A 22,749-nucleotide genomic window follows, 5' to 3' on the forward strand; every position below is an offset into this window, starting at 1 on the left:
CTCCGCCCCCCGCCCGGCGCCCGCCCGCCCGCCTGCCTGCCTCCGAGGCGGCGGCGGCAGCGGCAAGGTCGGCTACAGAGCGTTCTGTGCGCAGGCGCACAGAGCGCTCTTTCATTTTCGGGGGGATTTAAACATCCCCCCGATATTTTTTTTTAGTTTTTACATTTTTGTGCACCCCTGGGGACTGCCCCAAGAGTGCACAAACCTCCCCCAGCCCCCCAGCTGCCCCCGGAGCGCTGATCTAGCGATCCGCACTCCGGAGGCAAGTTGGGAATTAGATATATAGATGGTATGCAATCCAAAGGGTAAGCTACAATAGCTGCATGAAAAACATGAAATCCAAAATTAGAAAGTAAAGAGATGCAACTGTTTTGTGGTTTTACCTGCGTAGCAGTTGAGCAGATTGATCAGCACTAAAACAGCATGCCCTTCCCCCTTCCAGTTTGTCTTTTGCAACCTTTCCATATTGCTTGGCTGAGAGGCAGCAACAATTAGCTACATGCTTAGGTGGCACTTTAGAATATATTGCTGAATGTCCTGTGAATGACTGCCTGAATTTAGGAACATACCAATTTAGCTAACATTGAATCAACTGAAAAGGCTCGAGTCACTTAAATTGGAAACTCAGTGTGCTTTCAATGTGAACATTCATTCCGCTCCCAGAAGCAACAAAACAAAGCAGTAGTAGCTAACTGGGAGAACATGGATACAGGTTTAGGATGGAAGGAGGCAGCTGTGCTGAGTTGTGAGATACTGTGGCAAGGTCAACGCAATATTAGCCATTGCTGGGATGGGGGGGGGCAGTAACAACAAAGAATGGGCACTAGACGGAGCTTAGGAGAGTAATGTATATGAGAGAACAAAAATGGGAGAGGGTCCTTTTATGTATTGAAAAATGAGAGAGATGAATAGGGGATCCCTGTATGGGACTTAGGTGTGCTATGTATGCAAGAGAAGATGTGAAGTAATGCATTCACCTGGCATCATCTGTACCAGGCAAAGCCTGTCCTGTTTGTTTTGATTTTGGTGCTGGTGGTAGTTCATCTTTCTCGCCCCTTCCCCCTGGACTTAATTTATTTTATGGCTTCTTGGCTTTGTTTTTTTATGACTTTGTTGATGACTTCTTGAGTTTTTACTGTGCTTCTGTTTAAATTATTGCATCTGTGTTAATTTATGGCATATTTTTATTGTACTGTGATGCACCTTAAATAACTATTGAACAGAAAGGCAACATACACTTCTTTTAAAATAAATGTCACTGTTAAGCAACAGAAAGGAAGATGCGCGGGGGATACAGCCCCGTGTACATACAGATACTATGTCTATGTGCAAAGGTGTGTGAAGGAAGAAATCTATACACAAGATTACATTCTCATGGTCATTAAAATCCACATTTCATAGACCTGGCATATCTTGTTTAAATAGGTTACGGTTGTTGCTTTTTTTTCTTTCTTTCCAGGCTCACAATAAGCAAGATGATGAATTTTGCAGCATTTGGCAATCGTTGCAAAGCTCTGGAAAATCTCAGCCTGCCCAGCAAAACAGACATGAGAAGGTTAGTTTTATATCTCAAGAGTGTATAATGTGCAATAAAACTCCTGTGCAGGATATTGCTACTAAAAAAAATCTCAATTTTTTTAGGGTGGAATTGTGCCTCAGTATATAAAGCTAAATGCAAGTGGCCAGTTCTGTAAACCAGGCTTCAATGAGAGTAGCTTCAAAGGCCAGCAAAGAAAGCAAGAGTCATTTAAAAAATGTAAGTTTTTTATGTTAAAAAAACCTCTAACATTTTGTTCTAGAAAGCAATAGTATTTGATTTCTGTAGATACCTTCCATCTCTGACAATGATAATACTCAAGCAGGGGCGGATGTGATACATTTGCCAGCCTAACCCTGCCTGCTACTTTTCAAGAAGGGGAAGTATTGACTTATTCTGATTTGTTTTGAGGGTTATTTGTAGTTGGGTTTTGCCTTTTTATAGTAGAGTGTTTTCCTTTTACTACAGCTCCTTTGTTTTCCTCCAATATCCTACCTTTTATTCCATGAGGGATTTCCACTGTGTTGTTGAGTTTCTCTGCTGTAGTTTTGCACCTAGATTTCATCCATTTTTATCAGATTTTCTGAAGGGAAAGAACAGGAAGTGATTAAAGATACACTGGGTTTGGATAAAAGGGCAATGCCTTTCTAGTCAGTTTTGAAATACCTGCCTTGGCTTGTTTGGCTAATATTGTGAACTTTGTTATAGTAAAAGAAGATACTAAAGGTCCAAGAAATGAAGGTGAATCACATAAAATAACAAATAAACCAGTAAGTTTTAATCATCTTTTTTGTGTGTTGATTCTGATAACTATAGGTATGTTAATTTCTTTTCCAGGTTCCTTCAGTTATGATAATGAAAAAAAGCCCCATTATTACATTAGAGAGTTGAAGGAATTAGGTCTTAGGTTTCTTTTGAGAGCAATTTCTGACAAGGCAAAGGGAAGGGTGGGGAGCAGTATTCCCTCTAAGCTGAGTTAGTGTGAGCTAGCTCACAGTTTTTTAGCCTCCAGCTCACAAATTTTTGTATCAGCTCAGGAAGGATGGCTCCAGAGCAAACTGATTTATGCAATAGCCAAATCGCTCGCTTACTGCTTTAATGCCAGTAGCTCACAAAGTAGAATTTTTGCTCACAAGTCTCCATAGCTTAGAGGGAACATTGGTGGGGAGCAAAGATTGCACTGGGTGTCACAACCCCTTTGATGTGCCTTAAGTAGGTCTTTCTGTCTTAACCATAGTTCAGAATTGACAGCAACCTTTCTGAAGCCATGCCAGTGTATTCTTTATCAATATATGTCAACACACACACACAGAAGTTCATGTGTGCATATATGAAAACAACACTTTTGGAGTATAATTGCCTAGCATAGCTAGTAAAGTTTCAGCCATTTAAATTGCACCAATGTTTTCTCTGTTGCTAAAAATTAAAGCTATAAATAACTGCTAGCTATATAAGCAACTACACTATTGCGATCCATTCACATGTAGGAATCATAGTATGTTAAAAGGCCTATACTGTTTCTACTTTTGCCTTTTAAAATCAATTTATATGATTGTTAAAACATAAGTAATATTCCTGTCTGTATCAGAATTTTCCAGGTGCTAATAAATGTAATGTGAAGCTTTTAAAGAGAAATGAAGGTCCAAATATACCAGTAGAACAAAAGCCTGCAGTTGATAGTGCCAGTATAACTGAGAAGGTACAAGTAAGTATTAGCATGCACCTGAGTATATTATGAGAAGGAAAAGAATCGGCAAGTGTATTCACTGCATTTTAATAAGACAGAGTTGCATTTTTTCTTGACTTCTTTCCCATATGGAATTGGACGTCTGCAGGACATCAACAGGACTGCCTATTCATTTATTATTTGAAATATTTATTATTTTATATTCTCAGCTTAAAATCTTGCAAGGCAGCTTGTAAAAAGTAACAACAAATGAAATATATATCAATTAAAAATGCAGCAAGAAGCAGCAGCATAAAAGAGCTGTTTCTAAAACCAAAGCACTATAAGTGTGACAATAAAGGAAAGCAGCAGTCAATATCAAGGAAGTGATGAAACAAGAGAAAATAATTTGACCAAAACAGCCAAACATCCTTCAACAATCATTAAATGCCTGAGCAAAGATGAGAGTTTTTATTTGGCACCAAAGCCTTAACAGGTTTGACACAAGAATAGCAGTTACAGGGAAGGAGTTCTAGATGTGAACGGTTATTGTTCCCACCCCCTTGCCTAATCCTAAATCCAAGAATTGCCATTAGCAAGTCATCAATGAGCTCCCTCAGCTTCCTGTCTGCAAACAGAATAGTATTTTCACATTAATTTTCTCTGTAAAAATTAATGGTTAGAAATTACTTTATACATTGAATATCCCAGGTTGTATCCTGTGGACTGTCCCTGTATCCCAGGACTGTCCCTACAGCAGTGTGGGGCTTGGGTCAAGCCCCCCCCCCCCCCCCCCCCCAATTTGATTTGCAGGTCCTGAAAGTCTTCCATTGCTTTGGCAACACATTTGTGGCTTGGGGCAGCTGCTTAACTGATTGGTGATAGCCTTGAGCAGAAAGTGTATGTTACTATATGCTTTAAATTCCAAAGCTACTGGATAGCTTTCCCTGACCACATCACCTGTATGATTAATAAGGTGAATGTGGGGCACTTGAACACAGAGGCCCCCCCCCCAAGCATGGGACCCAGGGTGGTTGCCCTGATTTGCTGTACTTGAGATAGCTCTGGGTGCTCCATGGACAGAGGAGGGTAGAGAAGCAATCTTACCCAAATCCTCTCTGCAGTCCCCCAAGTTTTGTGGGTTTTCTTTGTGAGAGTCTTTACCTCCCCCCATGCCTTTTCAGGATCACAGGAAGTTGCTGATGAAAGGAAAAGGCAAGGAAAGAGCTGCTTGTGCTTGTACAGCATCCATAGAATCCAACTCATTGTATACATTAGTCATAAGTCAGTCTGCTGCCATCTAATTAAATTACCTTCTTTGAGCTATGTGGAAAAGCAGTACATAAATATGTTAAATATATATCTGCTGAAGCTACAGAATAATTAAAATGAGAACCTTGACCTTTTTTGTAAAGCTGGGTAATTGCTCTAATTGGATTGCTCTAATTTAGAACTCAACTAGAAAATATAGTAAGTATTCTCTCTATCATGTCAGATAATTCCAGGGGTTAGGGGTGGGTATTTTCATCAAGGGAACTGTGCAGAGGAAAGCACCACAGTCCAAATCCCAACAGGACTTCCACCATGGTTATTATTAATGGACGTTGAAAGGGACAAGATATCTGATTACAGATCCATAACCTCTTTTGTAGCTGAGCCTTACTTGATTCCCCCACCCCTTTTGGCGATACCTTGACATGATTCAAAAATTCCACATTGCTCTCAAGTGTGCTTATTGAACTCCTTGCTAGCCGGTTTCCAGCTTCACTGGCCATATTGAAATTGGTTCCATGCAGAATGGCAGTACATGAGCAGAACTCTTCCAAACATTCCAAACATGAATCAGAAAGACTTTGCACACACTGGAGCTCAGTTTGTGCACTGGAATCTATGAGCTGAAACTGGGATTCATGAGCATGTATGAAGGGTCTAGAATGGGTATAAAGTAAGTAGAGACTATGTTCAATCCTCTTTAATCTTAAATCGGCTAAACTGCACAGTTGGGTATAAATCCTATTGATTTCAGTGGGATTTAAACATGTTTAACCTTTTTTATTGTGCCCTTCTAGTTAATATTTGTCTGCTTATATTCCTTAGAATGGATCTGAAATTGAAAGCCTTTTGGCATCTTTGAAAATTTCCAAAGAAAAAGAAGTGCAATCCACTTATTCCAAGGAGCCAACAAATGAAGAACACCTGTCTCCTCAGTCTTTTGCTATGGTTTGTATGATGTATTACATTGACTACAAAATTAAATGCTTGGTTACAAAATTAAATGCTTGGTTCCTGTTTATAACATACTTAAGATTAATACAACATATTCACAGACTGGCATGGTAAATTTTTGCTGTCCACAAATGCTGCTATTTCATTCCAGTCTCTTTTTTTAACAGAAAGGAACCCAGATGCTCAAAGAAATTTTGAAAATAGATAGTTCCGACACAGCAGAAACTAAGCCAGTGATTAATGAAGCTTCTACTACAACTTGTAAGCAGGATTCTTATGGACCTGCCTCACAACAAAGACATACAAAAAAGATGGGTGTGTACAAAAGTGTGGGTTTCTTTTGTTAGAAAATTTTGGGTTATATATGTTGTACCTTTAAAAAAATTAATGGTATTTGAGTAAATAATATAATTTTGAACACCTAGTGATATTTTGTGTCATCCGACACTGACACTGTGTGCTTTTATGTTACATTATATTGATAGCTGCTTTCATGAACAAATCTCCAATCGCAGGAGGGCCTCAGAACACTCACAGCATGGAAGCCGGAGGCCACCCTCTCTTTGGATCACCAGGCCCATTATCTGCCCCAGTGTCTGAGCTTTCTCGTATCTGTTCTCTTGTTGGAATGCTGCCACCAGAGTTCTCGTTTCTCAGAACTCCACAGGTAAGCTTAGCTTTAAATAGTAGCCTTACAGAGATCTGAACAAATAAACCATAATTTTCACGCCCTGGAACTACGTAACATATGTATAGATTTATAGCTGTTTAGTACCAGGCTTAAATTGATACTGAGCTTTAACTGCACGAATCATGGCGTGTACAGTAACACACTCTTAGCAGCTGGTACATGTCTCCCACAAACTTTACATTTATTAGGTTGAAGGCTGCTTTGACTGCAATCATCAGTGTTTTTATCGTCTGTTCCGTGGCCAAACTGTAGTGGGAAACTTGATGCATCCCCCACAGTTAAAAGGCAAATGCAGTGCGTTCTTCTTCCGCATCTCACTAATATAATTATTTAATTGTAGTTCTTTGTCTTTTGTATTGGATAATACAACATCTTACTTTCATCTTGTTTTTCTTCTGCAGACAATGACAGTTTGTCAGGTGAAGCTGTCAAATGGCTTATTAATACACGGACCTCAGTGTCATTCTGAAAATGAAGCCAAAGAGAAAGCTGCACTTTTTGCTTTACAACAGTTGGTGAGACTAATGTTCAAAATATTTTTTTTAATGTTCATTAGTTGTTCATTAGTTTGTTCATTAGTTGGTTAATCTCATTCTGTTTCCTAAACATGCAACATTCGTTCTTAAACAGAGCTCTGTTGGGATGAACTTCCCTTTGCCACCACCTCCAGTATTTCCAAATTATCAGCAGATGGGAGCCCTTGTACCACCCGGATCCATTCCTCCAGTCTTCACTCAGCACACTGGTATGTATGTGAATTCTTTGGTCTCCATCTTTGGAGAGGAGGGTATTGTGACGGGGTTACTCTTCCCACTTGCTCCATAGAGAAAGCCATGTCAACAAAGTAGAGATTTCATCCCTTAGGATAGGAGAAACCCCCAGCTTCCTTCCAGTTTCTGGTTGTGCTTGGTCTACAGTGCTGGTGATTTTTTGGAGCTATATTCTTTCACTGCAGCTTCCATTAAGGAGGAATGGTTTCCTCTCCTCTGCCTTTCCTCTGCTGTCAACTGCAGTCACCAGTGCTCACTAGAGCTGAGCCTTTAGAGGTGCCAGATGAAGAACTTTGCACACTTGACTTTCAAAGAGTATCAAGCAGATCCATTGACATTGATAATGGAATCTTTTTAAAAAGTTTGTTCTTTTCACAGCTAATATATTTCCTTCACCATCTCATGCATTTGGCCCAGTGCCATGGGGAGCACCAATGCCAGTTCATGGCAAACCTTATTATCCTGGCGCATATCCTGGCAATATGCCACTAGCAGGCACTGTTCCAGTTGGCACACACAACCAGTTTATACCTTTGCAGGTAAGTTTGACAGTACCTCTACAAGTGTATATAAATTATGTGCTTGAAAACACTTCTCAAGGTTTTGAAGAATTAGAGTTAATGCTTCTTTCCCCCCAGGTAACTAAAAAAAGGGCTGCTAGCAAGATACATTTTGACTCTAAGGATTTCTCAGGTACACTTCAAGATGTGCAATTAAAGAATGAACAGCCAGTGTCTTCTAACACCACAAAACTGAATCCACAGGATGCTGCTTCAGATCCTTTAAGATGTCCTCAAGCTGCTCAAAGATGTCCTCAAGCTGCTCAACCCATACTTTCTTTTCAAGAGAAAATGGCTTCTCCAAGTCCCAGTGCATCTCATAAAAAATCAACACCAAATGTTTCCATCAAGCGAAAGCCAAGAAAATTGGCCGTCAATTTTGGTGTATCCAAATCTTCAGAATAAGTATGGTAGATGGATGATTTTATTTTTCTCTTTCTCTCAGTGTTATAAAATCAGTAAATACTACTTTGAATTTTAAGCATAATAATTTGAAGGATATTGAATTGTTAATTTCTACTGTCAATTACAGCTTTTTTTTAAAAAAAAAAGAAGTATGTTTGCTAAAGAGCTTAATTTGGCATGATAAAAGCCAGGAATCTCTGGAATTAAGATCACCATTCTATCCATTGTGCCTAGGTCTCTAAAAAGTGGCTTCTATGTACTGTCCTAGGAGAGGAGCAATATTACTGGCATGGCAGTCCTAATTCAGAATTGCCTCCTTTTAACCAAGAGATGAGAGGCTTCAGTTAATATTTAGCATGATTGTTTATATTTGTCTTCTTTTTAATGATGTCATAACTTCTAAAAAGTGATTTATTTATATGCAGCCTGAATATTTTGTTTCTTTATTTTCAGGTCTCTTTTGATCTGATACAGTGACAATAGAATTTAACTATTGTGGTGCTGCCAGGTTTGGTTTATGTTGATTTATTTGTTGGAGTTATGCCAAAGCAGCATAAGAGCTCAGAACACTGTGCAGAATTATCGTCTTATTGTAAGTCTTAACTAAAATGGCACCATGAATGAATCATTGACAGAGAAATGCAGAGTAAATGCTTCAGAGATTATTTATATAATAGTATAAATGTGAATACGTAAAGAGGCACCCACATAATTTACAAGTTATAGTTTGGCAAAGGCTGCTAATTAACCATCACATAGTTTCCACTGCAGATGGAGAACGGTCCCTAAAATAAAAATTCTTTCACAGGCTCTAGTACTTTGTTCTGTAACAATATATATACACACTGAATCTGGGTATATACAATCATGACTCTTAAAATAATGTAGTTTTGTAAGTCTGAGTAATCTTCTCTAGTATTCAAAGTTTGTGTGTGTGTCTTTAGGCTAGTAGGTTTGAATTTTACAGTTTTCTTAGGAAGATGGCAGACAGCACAGTCTCACTCAAAGACTCAACCCTTACCTTGGTTCTGCTGTGCTGTCTTCCTGTAATCTAATTTTTTACAATACCATCCATGTTTTTATGTTCTGTAGAAGTGTAAAGTATTAAGGTGAAGGGGTACCATTCTACGAGCAAGCTTCAATGTTTAAAGAGTCACAATCTTAAGGCTTTTCCTTTGTTGTTGGCAGATAGGCCTCCTCACTCCAGGTATCACACCTTACTTTTAAAGAGCAGAGATTAATCTCCATGTGGGGAAAATGTCTGTGAGTGAATATTTATCCTGGGGTAATATATCTAGCACCTAAGTGTCCCAGTGTGTGAACTCAATACAGAAAAGGTACTAGGACCATTTCTTGCGAGATAATGGGAAAGCTCTTTTCAGATATGCAGATAATTTTTATATCACAAATAATTCCATCATTCTAAGTTAAAAGGTAAAGTGCATTGCAATAGGGGAATTAGCCATCTACTATGTAACTCAGTACACAATCCTTAGCCAAAGGGAAAAGTCCTTGAGTCCCATTGATTTAAATTATAGAGTAAAAGTAAATGCGTAATACTGCCATGGAGTTTAATGGAATGTGAAGTCACTTAAGTTGGCTGGATCATTCTAGGGTTGTCAGCCCCCAGGTAGGGGTGGGGATGCCTCGTCCTCAGCTTCTCTTTCCCATAGTAGCTTTGAGCAGTGGCAGGAGAAGAATTTTCAAATTGGCCATTATGCTGATGACATGTTACACGTCTCTAGCAATTGCCAGAAACTTTATGATAAAACCTTAGAGGGGAATTGCTGAATACTTATAGAGTTATTGGCAGTTCCTAGAGAGCTGTGACATTATTTCCTGGTTTTCCACAGAAGTGACATCACACTGTCACTGATGTCCCCCCCCCCTCCAGTCTCCCACTGGTTGCCAGGGTAGACCGGGCAAGCCTAAACCCCATATTTCCATTCACCAGCTCTACGTGACCGGCATAGTACATTCATTAGTATAGCCCTCCAGGGTTTTTCCCCAGTCTTAAAAGAAAAGATGAATATGAGGAATAAACTATTTTATTTACCCATACATTTGATAAACAACTAAATATTTTCATTATTTGGCATGCTTAGGGACATAATTTTAATCCAGGGGTGGAAATCTCTTATACTAAATTTCCTAAATTTATTATAGATTCTTCTGTCAGTGCACTAGTAATGGAGGCACCTAAAGGAGGGTTTATGAAAGGTGACTTATCTGAAAACCAGCAAAATCATCATATTGATCTGTTTTTTATCAGTTTTTTCACACCAGAACCTCATGTTTTCAGAAATGACAAGTGTCCATCTGGTTCTTTTCTATACTCTGCATTGTATGTATTTCACAGATTACTTTCTCTGTTCATCTGCAGATTCAGTATTATTTTCCTTACACGTGGTTCCCAATTTTTAGATACATAATCTATAATAAATATTTGGTTTCTGGCATTTTGTTCACAATTTCAACTGGGTTTTTAAATAAAGGTATATTGCTCATTTCTCTCAAACTGTATTTTGTAAATGCTGGAATTTTTCATTAAGATCTTGTACAGAGCAGTATTTTATTAAAATCTGAAAGGGAAGACTTTTATGTGCATATTTTATAGTTTCTTTTTTAAAAAAGAACTTTGTTTATCTGCTAAACGAAATGTTTTGAATTGGCATACGAATTAATATGGGAGTGTATTTTTGTGTTTAGTGTCGTGCATTTTCAAAAATAGCATGTAATTACGCAAAATACTGTGCAAAAGTATTTTAAAATACGAATGTAAAATATACACTGAAGGAATAAATCATCTGAATCAAATACTATATGCAAGTTTAATGCAGTAATTTTTGCAACTGACTTGGTTTGTCTGCTTGGGTAAAAAATGTAAATGAAAATGTTTTGCTTTTCAGTAGACTTCTTTTCTTTAACCAAGTGATTTAGGTGTTGGTTTAAGCTGCATTTTCTGTGTTTAATATCTTTCATCATTCAAATAAAATTTTACATTTGCATTCATGATATAATTTTAATCAGAAGTTTGAAAATTAGCCACTTTTTTTTTTGCAGAGAAGGTAAGGAAGATACAATTTAGTTCATTTGCTCTAAAGCTGTTGTTTTTTTATTGGAAAGGTCTGGAACTGAGTGGTATTAAGACTGACCATAATGTGACTTGAAGGGTTGCATTTCAAACCAGCAACTAGTCTGCCAGTGCTGCCAGTCCGTAGGGCTTGGTCAAAAGCTGAATAAGAGTAAATGTCACCATTCACAATTCATTATTGAAGGTTCCAGTTCTAACACAACAGTTAAACTTGATACCTACAAGTATGACATAATTTTACATTTCCAGATCACTTTTTAGCCTCCCCAGTCTTCCATCCAGAAATAGTTCCAAGCCACTGAAGTGATTTCAGACTAAACTGTAGCGTATATGTATTGTGCATAAGGGACCACACTGAGGCAAAGCCCTAAAGGTGACTAATAAAGACCTACGTTATCAAACCATGAGGTGAGGCCTTCATAAGTGGAATGATTCTGAGGTCCTAAAGTATCAAGAGCAAACCCCATTGTTGTCTCCTCTCCCCTCAGTTCCACAGAACCTGCAACATGACTAAATGGAATGGCGTATTCACTCTGAAGCTTTCCAGGCCCTCCCCATGACAACCATCCACCACCTCCTTTGCACTGTGTACAGAAAGAGGCCTTCTTTATCCGTTTATCATGGACCTTATTCTGTTTCTTGATAGTGTCTGCCTCTGTGCAACTATGAGTGATAGCACATTGGAAGCTGTAGGGATACTGTGAAATTGGCTGTGACTTCCCAGGCAAAGGATGCTTTTTGGTCTATGAATGTGGCAGCTCATTGTTGCAGAAATAGTGGGAAAGAATACATTGTACTGGAATTACATTAGGAAAATATTTGAAAATAGTTTACAGTATAATACCTTTACATGGCTCCATATTTAGAATGGTGCATCTAGTCTAGCTGTCCCCATTTCGATAAGAATATTGTCACTCTGGGTAAAGGTACATAAAAGATTAACTAAAACACTCTATTAAGGACATTCCCTATAAGGGGCTTTTTCAGTTTAGACAAAAAATTTGAGAGAGTAGATAGTTTTCTTCCTCTCATGTAATTCATGAAACACCCAATTAAATTGATCAGCAGTGGGTTCAGAATTGACAGGACATATAGTGCTTAGAATTCAGTGTAGCTGGATCTGGTGATGGTGACTTTTAAAAGGTTTTAGATCTGTTCTTCATGAATGTTTTGTGGCAGCAGAGACTAGGAAAAGGAGGCACTGATTTTGTGACACAGCAATGTGGATATGTACAGTAGTTTTTGGTACTTGAGAGAGCTGCAGCCTTTTAACAACCAAAACAAATGTGATAAAATGCTTTTTAAGATACTGGCATAGGCATTATATTAAGAGCTGTTAATTCTGTTAAGTATAATTTCTCCACTATGATTGGGTTGTGCCCTGTATTACTGAAGAGTCCCAGGGGATAATCTCCCCATCATGCTTTTCACTATACAAGGAAAACGAAGACATAAAATACAAAATCTCCTATTAGCCCATTTTATAATTACTAAAATTGGGAAATAAAAAATTAACCTAAAATGCATTGTTGTTGTTCAGTCGCACAGTCGAGTCCGACTCTTCACGACCCCATGGACCAGATCACGCCAGGCCTTCCGGTCTTCCGCCGTCCTCTGAAGTTTGCTCAACTTCATGTTCGTTGCATCTATGATACTGTCATAAGGTCACTCAAATAGTCAAAAGCAGAAGCATTTCGGCTTCCGGTCGGGCTAAGGTGGAGGACTGACACACTTTCGCGATTGTGCAAAGTGAGCGACGGCCGCTTTTGACAGTTTGGGCAGTTTTTAGCCCAACGCATCGCTCCCCAGTGAGGGGGGGGGACAAGCAGGCAGCAGCGCCTAAGAGGGAGTGTGAGGTTGGCGTGATCCGGCTCCCGAAGGAGCCGTTTCATGCTTTGATCTCCTCCCCCGAAGAAGGCAAGTGCCAAGCAACTCTGCAGCGGCCGTTCGAGCCGGATTACCGGTTTAAGCTCTCTACCAGCCGACCTCTTGAAGATGGGCAACAACAGTAAGTGAAAAGAAGCAATGCGAAACCAGATTTGATCGTGCTAGATAACAATAAACGTGCCGCTTACCTGAACTGTGATAAGATAAAAATTGAAACAAGCAGTTGAGCGGGAAATGACCAAACATTCCCAGAAATCCGATTCCGGCAAAGAAAATAGTTGATTGAAGGCTTTAAAACAGTAAAAAAGAACATTGTTTAACATTCCTGCGGTGGGAATTGAGATATGTGCGCAGCCGAAAACCGAAACTGACGAACTGTATCGCGGGAGGAGCAGGCCGGTGTAACGAAAAAAATACTCCGAGGTGCTGGAACAGGAAGAGGAAGCCCTGAAAGAAGGGCTGAAGCCAACAGGAAGCCAACAGGAAGAGACTCGGAGCTACAAGAGAGCAGAACCGGAAGTGAGTGTATACGAACAGACGGGACCTGGAATACGGTAACCTGACCTACTCTATACCCGAATACCATAGAGAAGTTGCGCCCGACATTTTGAGGAGGACCTGACTTTAAATTTGACTTTAAACTTCTTTTAGAGGGTTTTTAAAAGCGAAAATAGAAGGGAATGGCTGATTGAAGGCTACCCTTTAGAAGAGACTGTTTGTTTGTGAATTTGCGCACCGCAGGAAAAGCACCAAAACGGAGACCAGAAGAGGACCGAAAAGAGCTGACTCTGATCCTGACGTTAAGCCAAAAGTGAGACCAAGAACTAATTCAACACCAACTAGGCTGACACCAACCCCCAAGATGTCAAAAGAGAGGGAGAAGGATAAGAAAGAGATGTATGCTGCCATGGAGGCAATGGAGAAAAGGATGCTGGAAGCAATACAAGCTATGGGAGAACAAAGTGAAAAAAGGATGGGGGAACAGATTGAAAAGCAACTGGAGGCACAAATGGCAAAGCAGACTCAGATTCATCTGAAACAACTTGAAGAGGTTCAGGAGAAGAACATAGCGGCAATTAAAGATTTGGTCACTACTGAGATAACTTCAATCAAGCAAGAAATAGAAGGAGTCAAAAAGGAGATTCAGGCTAATGCAACCAAAACTACGGAAGTGGAAGAGAAGATGCAACAAGTGGAAGAAAAACAGGATTCTTTGACTCAGCAATTTAGAAGATCAGAAACAATGATGGAGTTCAGAAGGATGCAAACCCATCTGAGATTCAGGGGCATTAAAGAGAAGGAAAATGAAGATATAAGAGATGAAATGATGAAGGCAATAACATCATATTTGGAAGAAGATGAAGGGACAATGGACTCTGATTTTGATTTGATATACAGAGTGAACTCCAGAATTGCAGAAAAGAAAAATTTACCAAGAGATGTTATTGTACAATTTGTAACAAGAACAACTACAGAAGATATTTTTAAGAAACAATTCACCGTCCCTTTTGAAATGGAAGGAAACAAGATTATGGTGATGAGAGAACTCCCCCGAGCAGTACTGCAAGACAGAAAAAGGTATAAGCCTTTGGTGGATAAACTGAGGACTTTGAATATTAGGTACAGATGGGAAATTCCACAAGGCTTATCCTTTACTTACAAAGGTGGGAGAGTCCAGATCAGGTCGGTGACGGATTTTTATAAATTTAAGGCGGACAATTCTGACGTCTTTGGAGAACTTTAAATTAAGAATCTACAATGGATTACAAATTGTTGTCATGGAACGTGAATGGATTAAATTCACCTAACAAGAGGAAAAGAATCAATTATTGGATACAAAAACAAAATTGTAACTTGATATGCTTGCAAGAAACTCATATTAGAAAACTGGATGCCAAATATTTAAAAAATGTTAAATTGGGATTAGAATTTTATTCCTCGGCCTTAAATAAGAAAAAAGGTGTGGTGATATATGTGAAAAAGGATTTACAACCTAAAGAAATTTTCAAAGATTTGGAAGGAAGATATGTGGGTGTGGAAGTGATGATTCAACAGAAAAAGACACTGGTGGTCAATATATACGCACCCAATGGAGCAAAAGAAAAGTTCTTTAAGGACTTAACTGAACACCTACAAGGACAAACTTATGATCAAGTTATTTTGGCCGGAGACTTTAATGGAACTATAGATCGGCTGGATAGACAATCACAAAAAGGCAACGAAATTAGTGGAAAATTGCCAAAGAACTTTTTTGAACTAGTCAAACAGGAAAAACTAGAAGATGTGTGGAGGAAATGGAACCCAACGCAGAAAGATTTTACTTTTTATTCCAATAGACATTGCTCTTTTTCCAGAATTGATATGATTTGGATGTCAGAAGAATTGTCAATGAAAACACAAAAAATAGAAATCCTGCCTAGATGTAACTCGGATCACAACCCTGTTTTGTGGACCTCTACTGAAAGGAATAAATCCTTTCTTTGGAGAATAAATGAAGATTTGTTGGATAAAAAAGGTGTTATGGAAATGTTAAAAGAAGAAACAAAACAATATTTCCAACAAAATCTGAATAAAGAGACTTCAATACAGGTAGTGTGGGACGCTTACAAAGCTGTGATGAGAGGGATTCTCATCTCACAAAATGTGAAGCAAAAGAAGGAAAAACTTCAAAGGCAAGTGGAAGTATTGGAACAAATAGCCCAAAAAGAAAAAGAACTGAAGAAGAAACCGGGGAAAAAGAAGATTATTAGAGAACTACAGTTGCTGAAAGAACAGCTGAATGATTTTTTGAACCAAGAGCTTTATTGGAATTTAAAGAAGTTACAACAGAAATCTTTTGAAGGGGCGAATAAACCGGGGAAATATCTAGCTTGGCAACTCAAAGCAAGAAAAGAAAGAAGAATGATAACCAAAATTATAGAAGAAGGAAAAGAATTCGTTGACCCTAATGGTATAAAGAGAAGTTTCTTCAAGTATTATGCTAAATTGTTTCAAGCAAATAGAATTGATCTTGAGAAGATTGAAAGATATTTAGAAGAGATTCCACTATCCAAAATAAGCAAAGAGTTTAAAGATTTACTAAATGGGCCAATCCAAACAGAGGAAGTGAGGAAGGCAATTGAAGAAGCGAAGTTGGGGAAGGCGCCAGGGCCGGACGGATTTACCGCGAAGTTTTATAAAAAAATGAAAGAGGAACTTGTCCCGGCCCTGGAAGCTTTATCCAACGACATACGGATGTGCAAGAAAGTGCCAGACTCATGGAAAGAGGCAATCATTTCATTGATACCAAAGGAAGGCCAAGAACTAACGAATGTAAAGAACTACAGGCCAATTTCTCTCCTAAATAATGACTATAAGATCTTTGCAAAAATTATTGCAGAAAGAGTGAAAAACTACTTACAAACAGTGATTTCAGAAGATCAAGCGGGCTTTCTGCCAAAAAGACAAATTCGAGATAATGTAAGAATAGTAATGGACGCAGTGGAATACTATGAAAAGCACCCTGAAAAAGAGGTAACTTTTTTGTTTGTGGATGCGGAAAAAGCATTTGACAATCTTAATTGGAAGTTTATGTTACAGATGATGGAAAAAATTGATACGGGACAACAGTTCAGAAATTGTATTGAAGCTATCTATTCGGAACAAAGAGCTACACTGAATGTAAATAAAGAATTGACCGATAGCTTCAAGGTACAGAAAGGTACTCGGCAGGGTTGTCCCTTGTCACCGCTATTGTTCATTTGGGTGTTGGAGGTACTTTTACAAAAAATACAACAAGATCAAGAGATTAAGGGTTTGACACATAAAGGTTTTAAATATAAATACCGTGCTTTTGCAGATGACGTAATGTTTATTGTGGAAAACCCGACGGAAGAGTTACCGTTACTATTTCAAAAAATAAAAGATTTTGGAGAATTGGCAGGATTTTATGTAAACAAGAATAAAACGAAGCTTATTTGCAAAAATATGACGAAACAAAAACAAGTGGAACTACAAAATTTGGTACAATGTGAAGTGGTAAAGAAGACGAAATACTTAGGCATTGAGTTAACTGCAAAGAATATAGACTTATATAAGAACAATTATGAAAAACTATGGGCTAAGTTAACCCAAGACTTTAAGAAATGGGACAAAATGAACTTGTCACTGATGGGAAGAATTTCAGTTATAAAAATGAATGTCCTACCACGTTTGATGTTCCTGTTCCAAACAATACCAATACTTAGTAAGACAGATTTGCTGCAAAGGTGGCAACAAGAACTATCAAAGTTTGTTTGGGCAGGCAAGAAACCGAGAATTAAGATGAAAATACTTTGTGATGCCAAGGACAGAGGTGGACTACAGCTACCAAATCTCAGATTATATTATGAAGCGGTTTGTATGACCTGGTTGAAGCAATGGGTGAAATTAGAAAATGATAAGCTATTGGGGTTAGAAGGTCATGATTGTAGATTTGGTTGGCATGCATATTTATGGTATGACAAAACAAAAATGGATAGCTTTTTTAAGCATCATGTGGTAAGAAAAGCATTATTTGTGGTATGGATGAGATATAAAAAATATTTTGGTGATGTAAGGCCACTTTGGATTGTACCAGTGGAAGTGTTAACATCTTACTCAAGACGTAGAGACAAAGATTGGTTGCTGTATAAAGACATAATAAAAAAAGAGGGAACAGAATGGGTAATGAAAAAGCAGAATGAAATTGAATATGAATATGAATGGTTGAAATACATGCAGATCTCTGACCTTTTTAGGTCAGACAAAAGAAATTATGGTTTTAGAGAGGAAAAAAATGAAATGGAAAAGGTATGGGAGAGTGGAGGGGGAAAAGATATCTCTAAAATGTATAAAGTGTTGTTAAAATGGTATACAGAAGATGAGACTGTGAAAGAGCAAATGTTAAAATGGGCAATAAATATGAACAAGGAAATTGACATAGAAACCTGGGAATATTTGTGGAAAAATGCTATTAAGATATCACCCTGTACCAATGTTAGAGAGAATTGTTACAAAATGATGTATAGGTGGTATATGACCCCAAAGAAAATTGCAAATATGAACCAGAATATGTCAAATAAATGTTGGAAATGTAAAAAACATGAGGGCTCATTTTACCATATGTGGTGGACTTGTGAAAAAGCTACACTCTTTTGGACAAAAGTCCACAAAGAAATGCAAAAAATACTTAAGTGCTCTTTCAAGAAAGCGCCTGAAATTCTGCTTTTGGGACTAAAAATGGAAGAAGTTAACTCGACTAAAAGGACTTTATTCTGGTACCTTATTACAACAGCGAGGATGATTTATGCACAATTTTGGAAGACTGAGAAAGTACCAGAAATCGAAGACTGGATACAAAAAGTTCTGTTCATGGCAGAAATGGATAAAATTACAAAGAAGTTGAATAATCAAGAAGACAACGTGTTTTTTCAAGAATGGAATGACTTTAAAATATATCTGGAAAAGAACTGGGATGTAAAACAAAACTTAATATGTTTAGATCAATATTAAGTCAAATGATGTTATCTTGTGGTTGGATGATAACAAATGATGTGTTAATGATATAATGAAATTTGTAAGAAGGGGGAGAAGCATTGCGGGAAGCCACTGGAGGGAGGGGAGGAAGGGAATGAGGTAAACAATGGACTGAATGATTTAATCTTATATGTTATGTTCCTAAGAAAATAAAAATTTGTTTACCAAAAAAAAAAAGCAGAAGCATTTCAAGAGAAGGAATCTCAGAACAGCTATAATCCACAAATGAAACAGGGTCTAGCTTGCCTGGTCTCTGCCCAGAGGGCAGCATTGTTGGTAAAGTGAAGACTTCATTTACATTCTCCAGAATTCTCCCAATTTCACTTGCTGATGCCAGCAAACATACTGTAGTTAATAGTCACCATTTATGAATTAGTTATATAATAAGAGAGTCAACTTCAGTCATCTCTGCCACGATGCAGAATTCAAAATTCATCTGTGCTTTCTGGTCCCTACGGCAGGCCATGTTTGTGGAGAATACAAAGGTACACACTTTTTAAAAACAGTGAAGAGGTTTTGTTAGAGATTTCTCCACAAAATACAGCCCTTTGTTAACATTGTAACTCTTGAATATGACATTGGATTTTGCTACAAGGCTTCTCTCTGTTTCTCATGTCTGTATTCTTATGAATATTTGTTGATGTATTAACATGCTAGTTTACTTTTGGCTTGGAGAAGAGATTTGATAGTACAGACCCGGACCTAAGAACTTTAAACAGACTTTGTCCACGGGTCTGTAGTTTGCTCCAGTGTTGCTTGGAGCTGTAGCAGTATTTTCAAAGGGGAGGGGGGTTAAGTCAAAACTATCATAGCAGTAACGTTCCCTCTAATTTTTTCACCATACTGAACATAGCAGTTCACATCCTGGGCAGAATATAACTGCTGTAAACTTAAAATGGGCAGTGGACAGTGCAAGACCCTGCGTGGTTTCAGACATGTTACTGAGCAAGGCTTCCTGTAGGGAATTTCAGACAGCCGATATGTTCTGTTTCAGGAACTGTTCACTAACGGTTTCTGTACTGACATTTCAGACAGAACCATTTTAGTAATGGTTCCCTAACGGAATATATTGACCCTTTCAGACATAAACGCTCCTGCCCCATTAGGGAAGCGTTCCTGAGCCGTTTTACCTACAAACTGCTTCCAAGCTGTCTTCAATTTCTATACCGTTCCTGAAGCACTACGGGGTGCTGTGTAAAATGCCCCCGTAGCGCTTCCTCTGATGACAAGGTTTTTTGGCTAGCATGGGCGATCTCCGTCTTTTTTTAACGTTCTTTTAAGAGCGCTATAGCGCTATAACACAACACCAAAACAGCAGAATAGCGACCCCATTGGAATGCCTGGACCACTGAGATACATGAGATCACTACATCTGGGGAGAACAGGGATTTCAATGGAGTACAATGCCATGGATTCCTCCTTCCACAGCATTCACTATATGCATGGGAATTAATATCTGTAAGCAGGAGATAAGCTGTAGCTGTACAATGCTCCCTATAAGCTGTGGAGTCCTATGAACAAAAATTCCACTTTGTGAGCTACTGGCTCACTGGCAAGTTATTTGGCTACTGCATAAATTAGTTTGCTCTGGAGCCATTCTTCCTAAGCTAAGACAAAAACGTGTGAGCCAGAGGCTAAAAAACTGAGCCAGCTCACACTAACTCAGCTTAGAGGGAACACTGGCTGAAAGTACAGGGGATCCGCAGGTCCCCCCGTAGGCGTGGCATCCTGAAATGCTGGCCATCAAAAGGAGGATGCTGTTTGTAAGCTGGGAAGGAGCTAGTGTTAAAAAAAACTCTCAAACCGTGTGTTCCCAAGCTTCCACTTCCTATTCTTAAATCCCCCAATCTCATGTATCTCAATGGAGTCCAGGTATTCCAATGGGGTCGCTGTTGTGCTGTTTTGGTGTTGTGCTATAGTGTTATAGCGCTCTTAAAAGAACGTTAAAAATAAGATGAAGATCGCCTGCGCAGGCAAAAAAGGGTGGGAAAACAAAGCGGCGCAGTCTGAAATGCCAAACCGCTTCAGAGACGGCTCCTTACTGGTAGGGGAAAGGCTGTGTGAAATGGCCGCCCTTGTACTGGTTTACTCCAAGACGGTACAACATCGGCTTAAACGGCTTAAAAGGGTAATCTGAAATTCTCCTGTGTTAATGAGCCCTGTATTACTCATGCGCAGAGCTTAGAGAGAACACTGGTAATCACTGCAGAAACGAGTGGTGTCAGAACACTGCTTTCCTTGTGTGCATGCATACTGTTCCACTAGAAATGATGTTATCGGAGTTATCCCTTAATGTCTGGCAGAGAACCACAACATTGCCATCCATTTGCTTCTTCAAAAAAGCATGGCTCCCCCAAAGCAAAGCCAGTCTTGGCTTTCCTCATCTGTGTGAAGGGTTTCAAAAGAACCCAGACAGCATCAACTTTATGTCTGTAAGGATCACCTGTTCAAAGCCATTGCTTCCATCATACAAAGATGCTTGGCTTGCAACTTTACAGCATTCTGTGATTGACTTACCCCTACACACCATGACAGCCATTTTGTGGTTACTTCCATCCCCCTCCCTCAAAAATTCCAGAAGTGTCCATATGCTCAGCAAGACTGAGGACTCCTGATAGGGTTGAAGAAAACCGGCCTCAAGGATCTGTTCTGGGACCTGTTTTGTTCAACATCTTTATCAGTAATTTGGATGAAGGGATAGAGGAAATGCTTATTAAATTTGCAGATAATACTAAATTGGGAGGGGTAGCAAATATGGTAGAAGACAGAGTCAGGAAACAGGATGATCTTGACTGGCTGGAAAACTGGGCTAAAAATAAAATTAATTTCACTGGGGATAGATGGAAAGTTCTACATTTAGGTATGAAAAATCAAATGCATAATTATAGCTTGGGGAGACTTGTCTGGGCAGTAGTATGTGTGAAAAGGATCTAGGGGTCTTAGTAGACCATATGCTGAACATGAGTCAGCAGTGTGATGTGGTAGCTAAAAAGGCAAATACGATTTTGGACTTTATCAGCAGAAGTATAGTGTCCAGATCACGTGAAGTGATGGTACCACTTTGCTCTGCTCTGGTTAGACCCCACCTAGAATATTGTGTTCAGTTTTGGGCACCAAAACAAGCTGGAATGTGTCCAGAGGAGGGCAACGAAGATGGTGAGGCACCTGGAGACCAAGTCCTATGAGGAAAGGTTGAAGGAGCTGGGTATGTTCAGCCTGGAGAGGAGATAACCGAGAGGTGATATGATAACCATCTTCAAGTACTTGAAAGGCTGTCATATAGAGGATGGTGCAGAGTTGTTTCCTGTTGCCCCAGAAGGTCGGATCAGAACCAATGGGTTGAAATTAAATCAGGAGAGTTTTTGGCTAAACATTAGGAACAACTTCCTGACAGAGCAGTTCCTCAGTGGAACAGGCTTCCTCAGGAGGTGGTGGGCTCTGTCTTTGGAGGTTTTCAAACAGAGGCTAGATGTCCATCTGACAGCAATGCTGATTCTGTGAACTTATGCAGATCATGAGAGGGCAGGAAGGATTGCCTCAGTGCTTAGTTCTTGTGGCCTTTTCTTGTGTGCGCAGGGAAATGCTTATTGCCACTTTGGGGTCAGGAAGCAAATTTTATCCAGGCCAGTTTGGTCAGGGATCCTGGGTGGGTTTGTTTGTTTGGTTTTTTTGGTCATCTGGGCGTAGAACAGCAGTCACTGCGGGTGTGGAGGGGAAGGTATTTGTGTATTTACTGCATTGTGCAGTGGGTTGGACTAGATGACCTTGGAGGTCCCTTCCAACTCTGTGATTCTATGATTCTAGGGTTCTTTGTTTCAGTGTTGCCAACAAGGGTGATACACTGGAAACAACTATCAATACGTGAAAAAGCACAAGGAAAAGTAAGCACTGTGGGTACACTTTCATAAACTATTACCTGGGGCCAAGATTCTTAAAATCCAAATATTGTAAGATCATATAAAATAGTAGATAAAGCAATGCTTACATTATAATGGTGGCAATTTAAGCATTGCTTGTGCACAACAAAAACGGGCATTCTAAGAGTGGCCTTAGTTGAGCTCTTCCTGTGAATTTTGACCTAGCTTGGCATTAAATGGTTACAAAATAGCTGAGCCCTGCTTTGAGATTAAGGCGACGAGTGTGCGCGGAGAGGGCTACTGCTGGAGACGCGAGGTGTGCCCGGCGGCTCCAAGTGGAGTCTAATATCCTCGTTGTTATAAATATCGCACAGTCCAGTCTGACTCTTCGCGACCCCATGGACCACATCAGGCCAGGCCCTCCTGTCTTCAATAACCATCGAGGGGCCCTTAATAGCAGAAGCTCTCATGAGAAGCGGAAAATAGCACTTGTTTTGTTTCCTCTCCCTGCCAGTTTCGGA

General features: G+C 39.3%; 1 protein-coding gene across 1 annotated transcript in view; it reads left to right on the forward strand.

The window, feature by feature from the left end:
- The window catches only part of XRN1 (5'-3' exoribonuclease 1), a 52,143-nt gene extending 42,626 nt beyond the window's left edge, over positions 1-9,517 (forward strand). Inside the window, exons 32-42 of the mRNA XM_015413486.1 lie at positions 1,460-1,555; positions 1,642-1,756; positions 2,246-2,307; positions 5,301-5,423; positions 5,597-5,744; positions 5,915-6,096; positions 6,522-6,635; positions 6,751-6,865; positions 7,269-7,429; positions 7,529-7,860; positions 8,309-9,517. Of these exons, the coding sequence (XP_015268972.1) occupies positions 1,460-1,555; positions 1,642-1,756; positions 2,246-2,307; positions 5,301-5,423; positions 5,597-5,744; positions 5,915-6,096; positions 6,522-6,635; positions 6,751-6,865; positions 7,269-7,429; positions 7,529-7,855 (1,443 nt within the window). The 3' untranslated portion in view covers positions 7,856-7,860; positions 8,309-9,517. The remainder of the gene's footprint in view (positions 1-1,459; positions 1,556-1,641; positions 1,757-2,245; positions 2,308-5,300; positions 5,424-5,596; positions 5,745-5,914; positions 6,097-6,521; positions 6,636-6,750; positions 6,866-7,268; positions 7,430-7,528; positions 7,861-8,308) is intronic.
- Positions 9,518-22,749: the final 13,232 nt, after the last annotated feature.

This window comes from Gekko japonicus, unplaced genomic scaffold (assembly GCF_001447785.1).
Source record: "Gekko japonicus isolate JY-2015 unplaced genomic scaffold, Gekko_japonicus_V1.1 scaffold155, whole genome shotgun sequence".
Classification (NCBI taxonomy): domain Eukaryota; kingdom Metazoa; phylum Chordata; class Lepidosauria; order Squamata; family Gekkonidae; genus Gekko; species Gekko japonicus.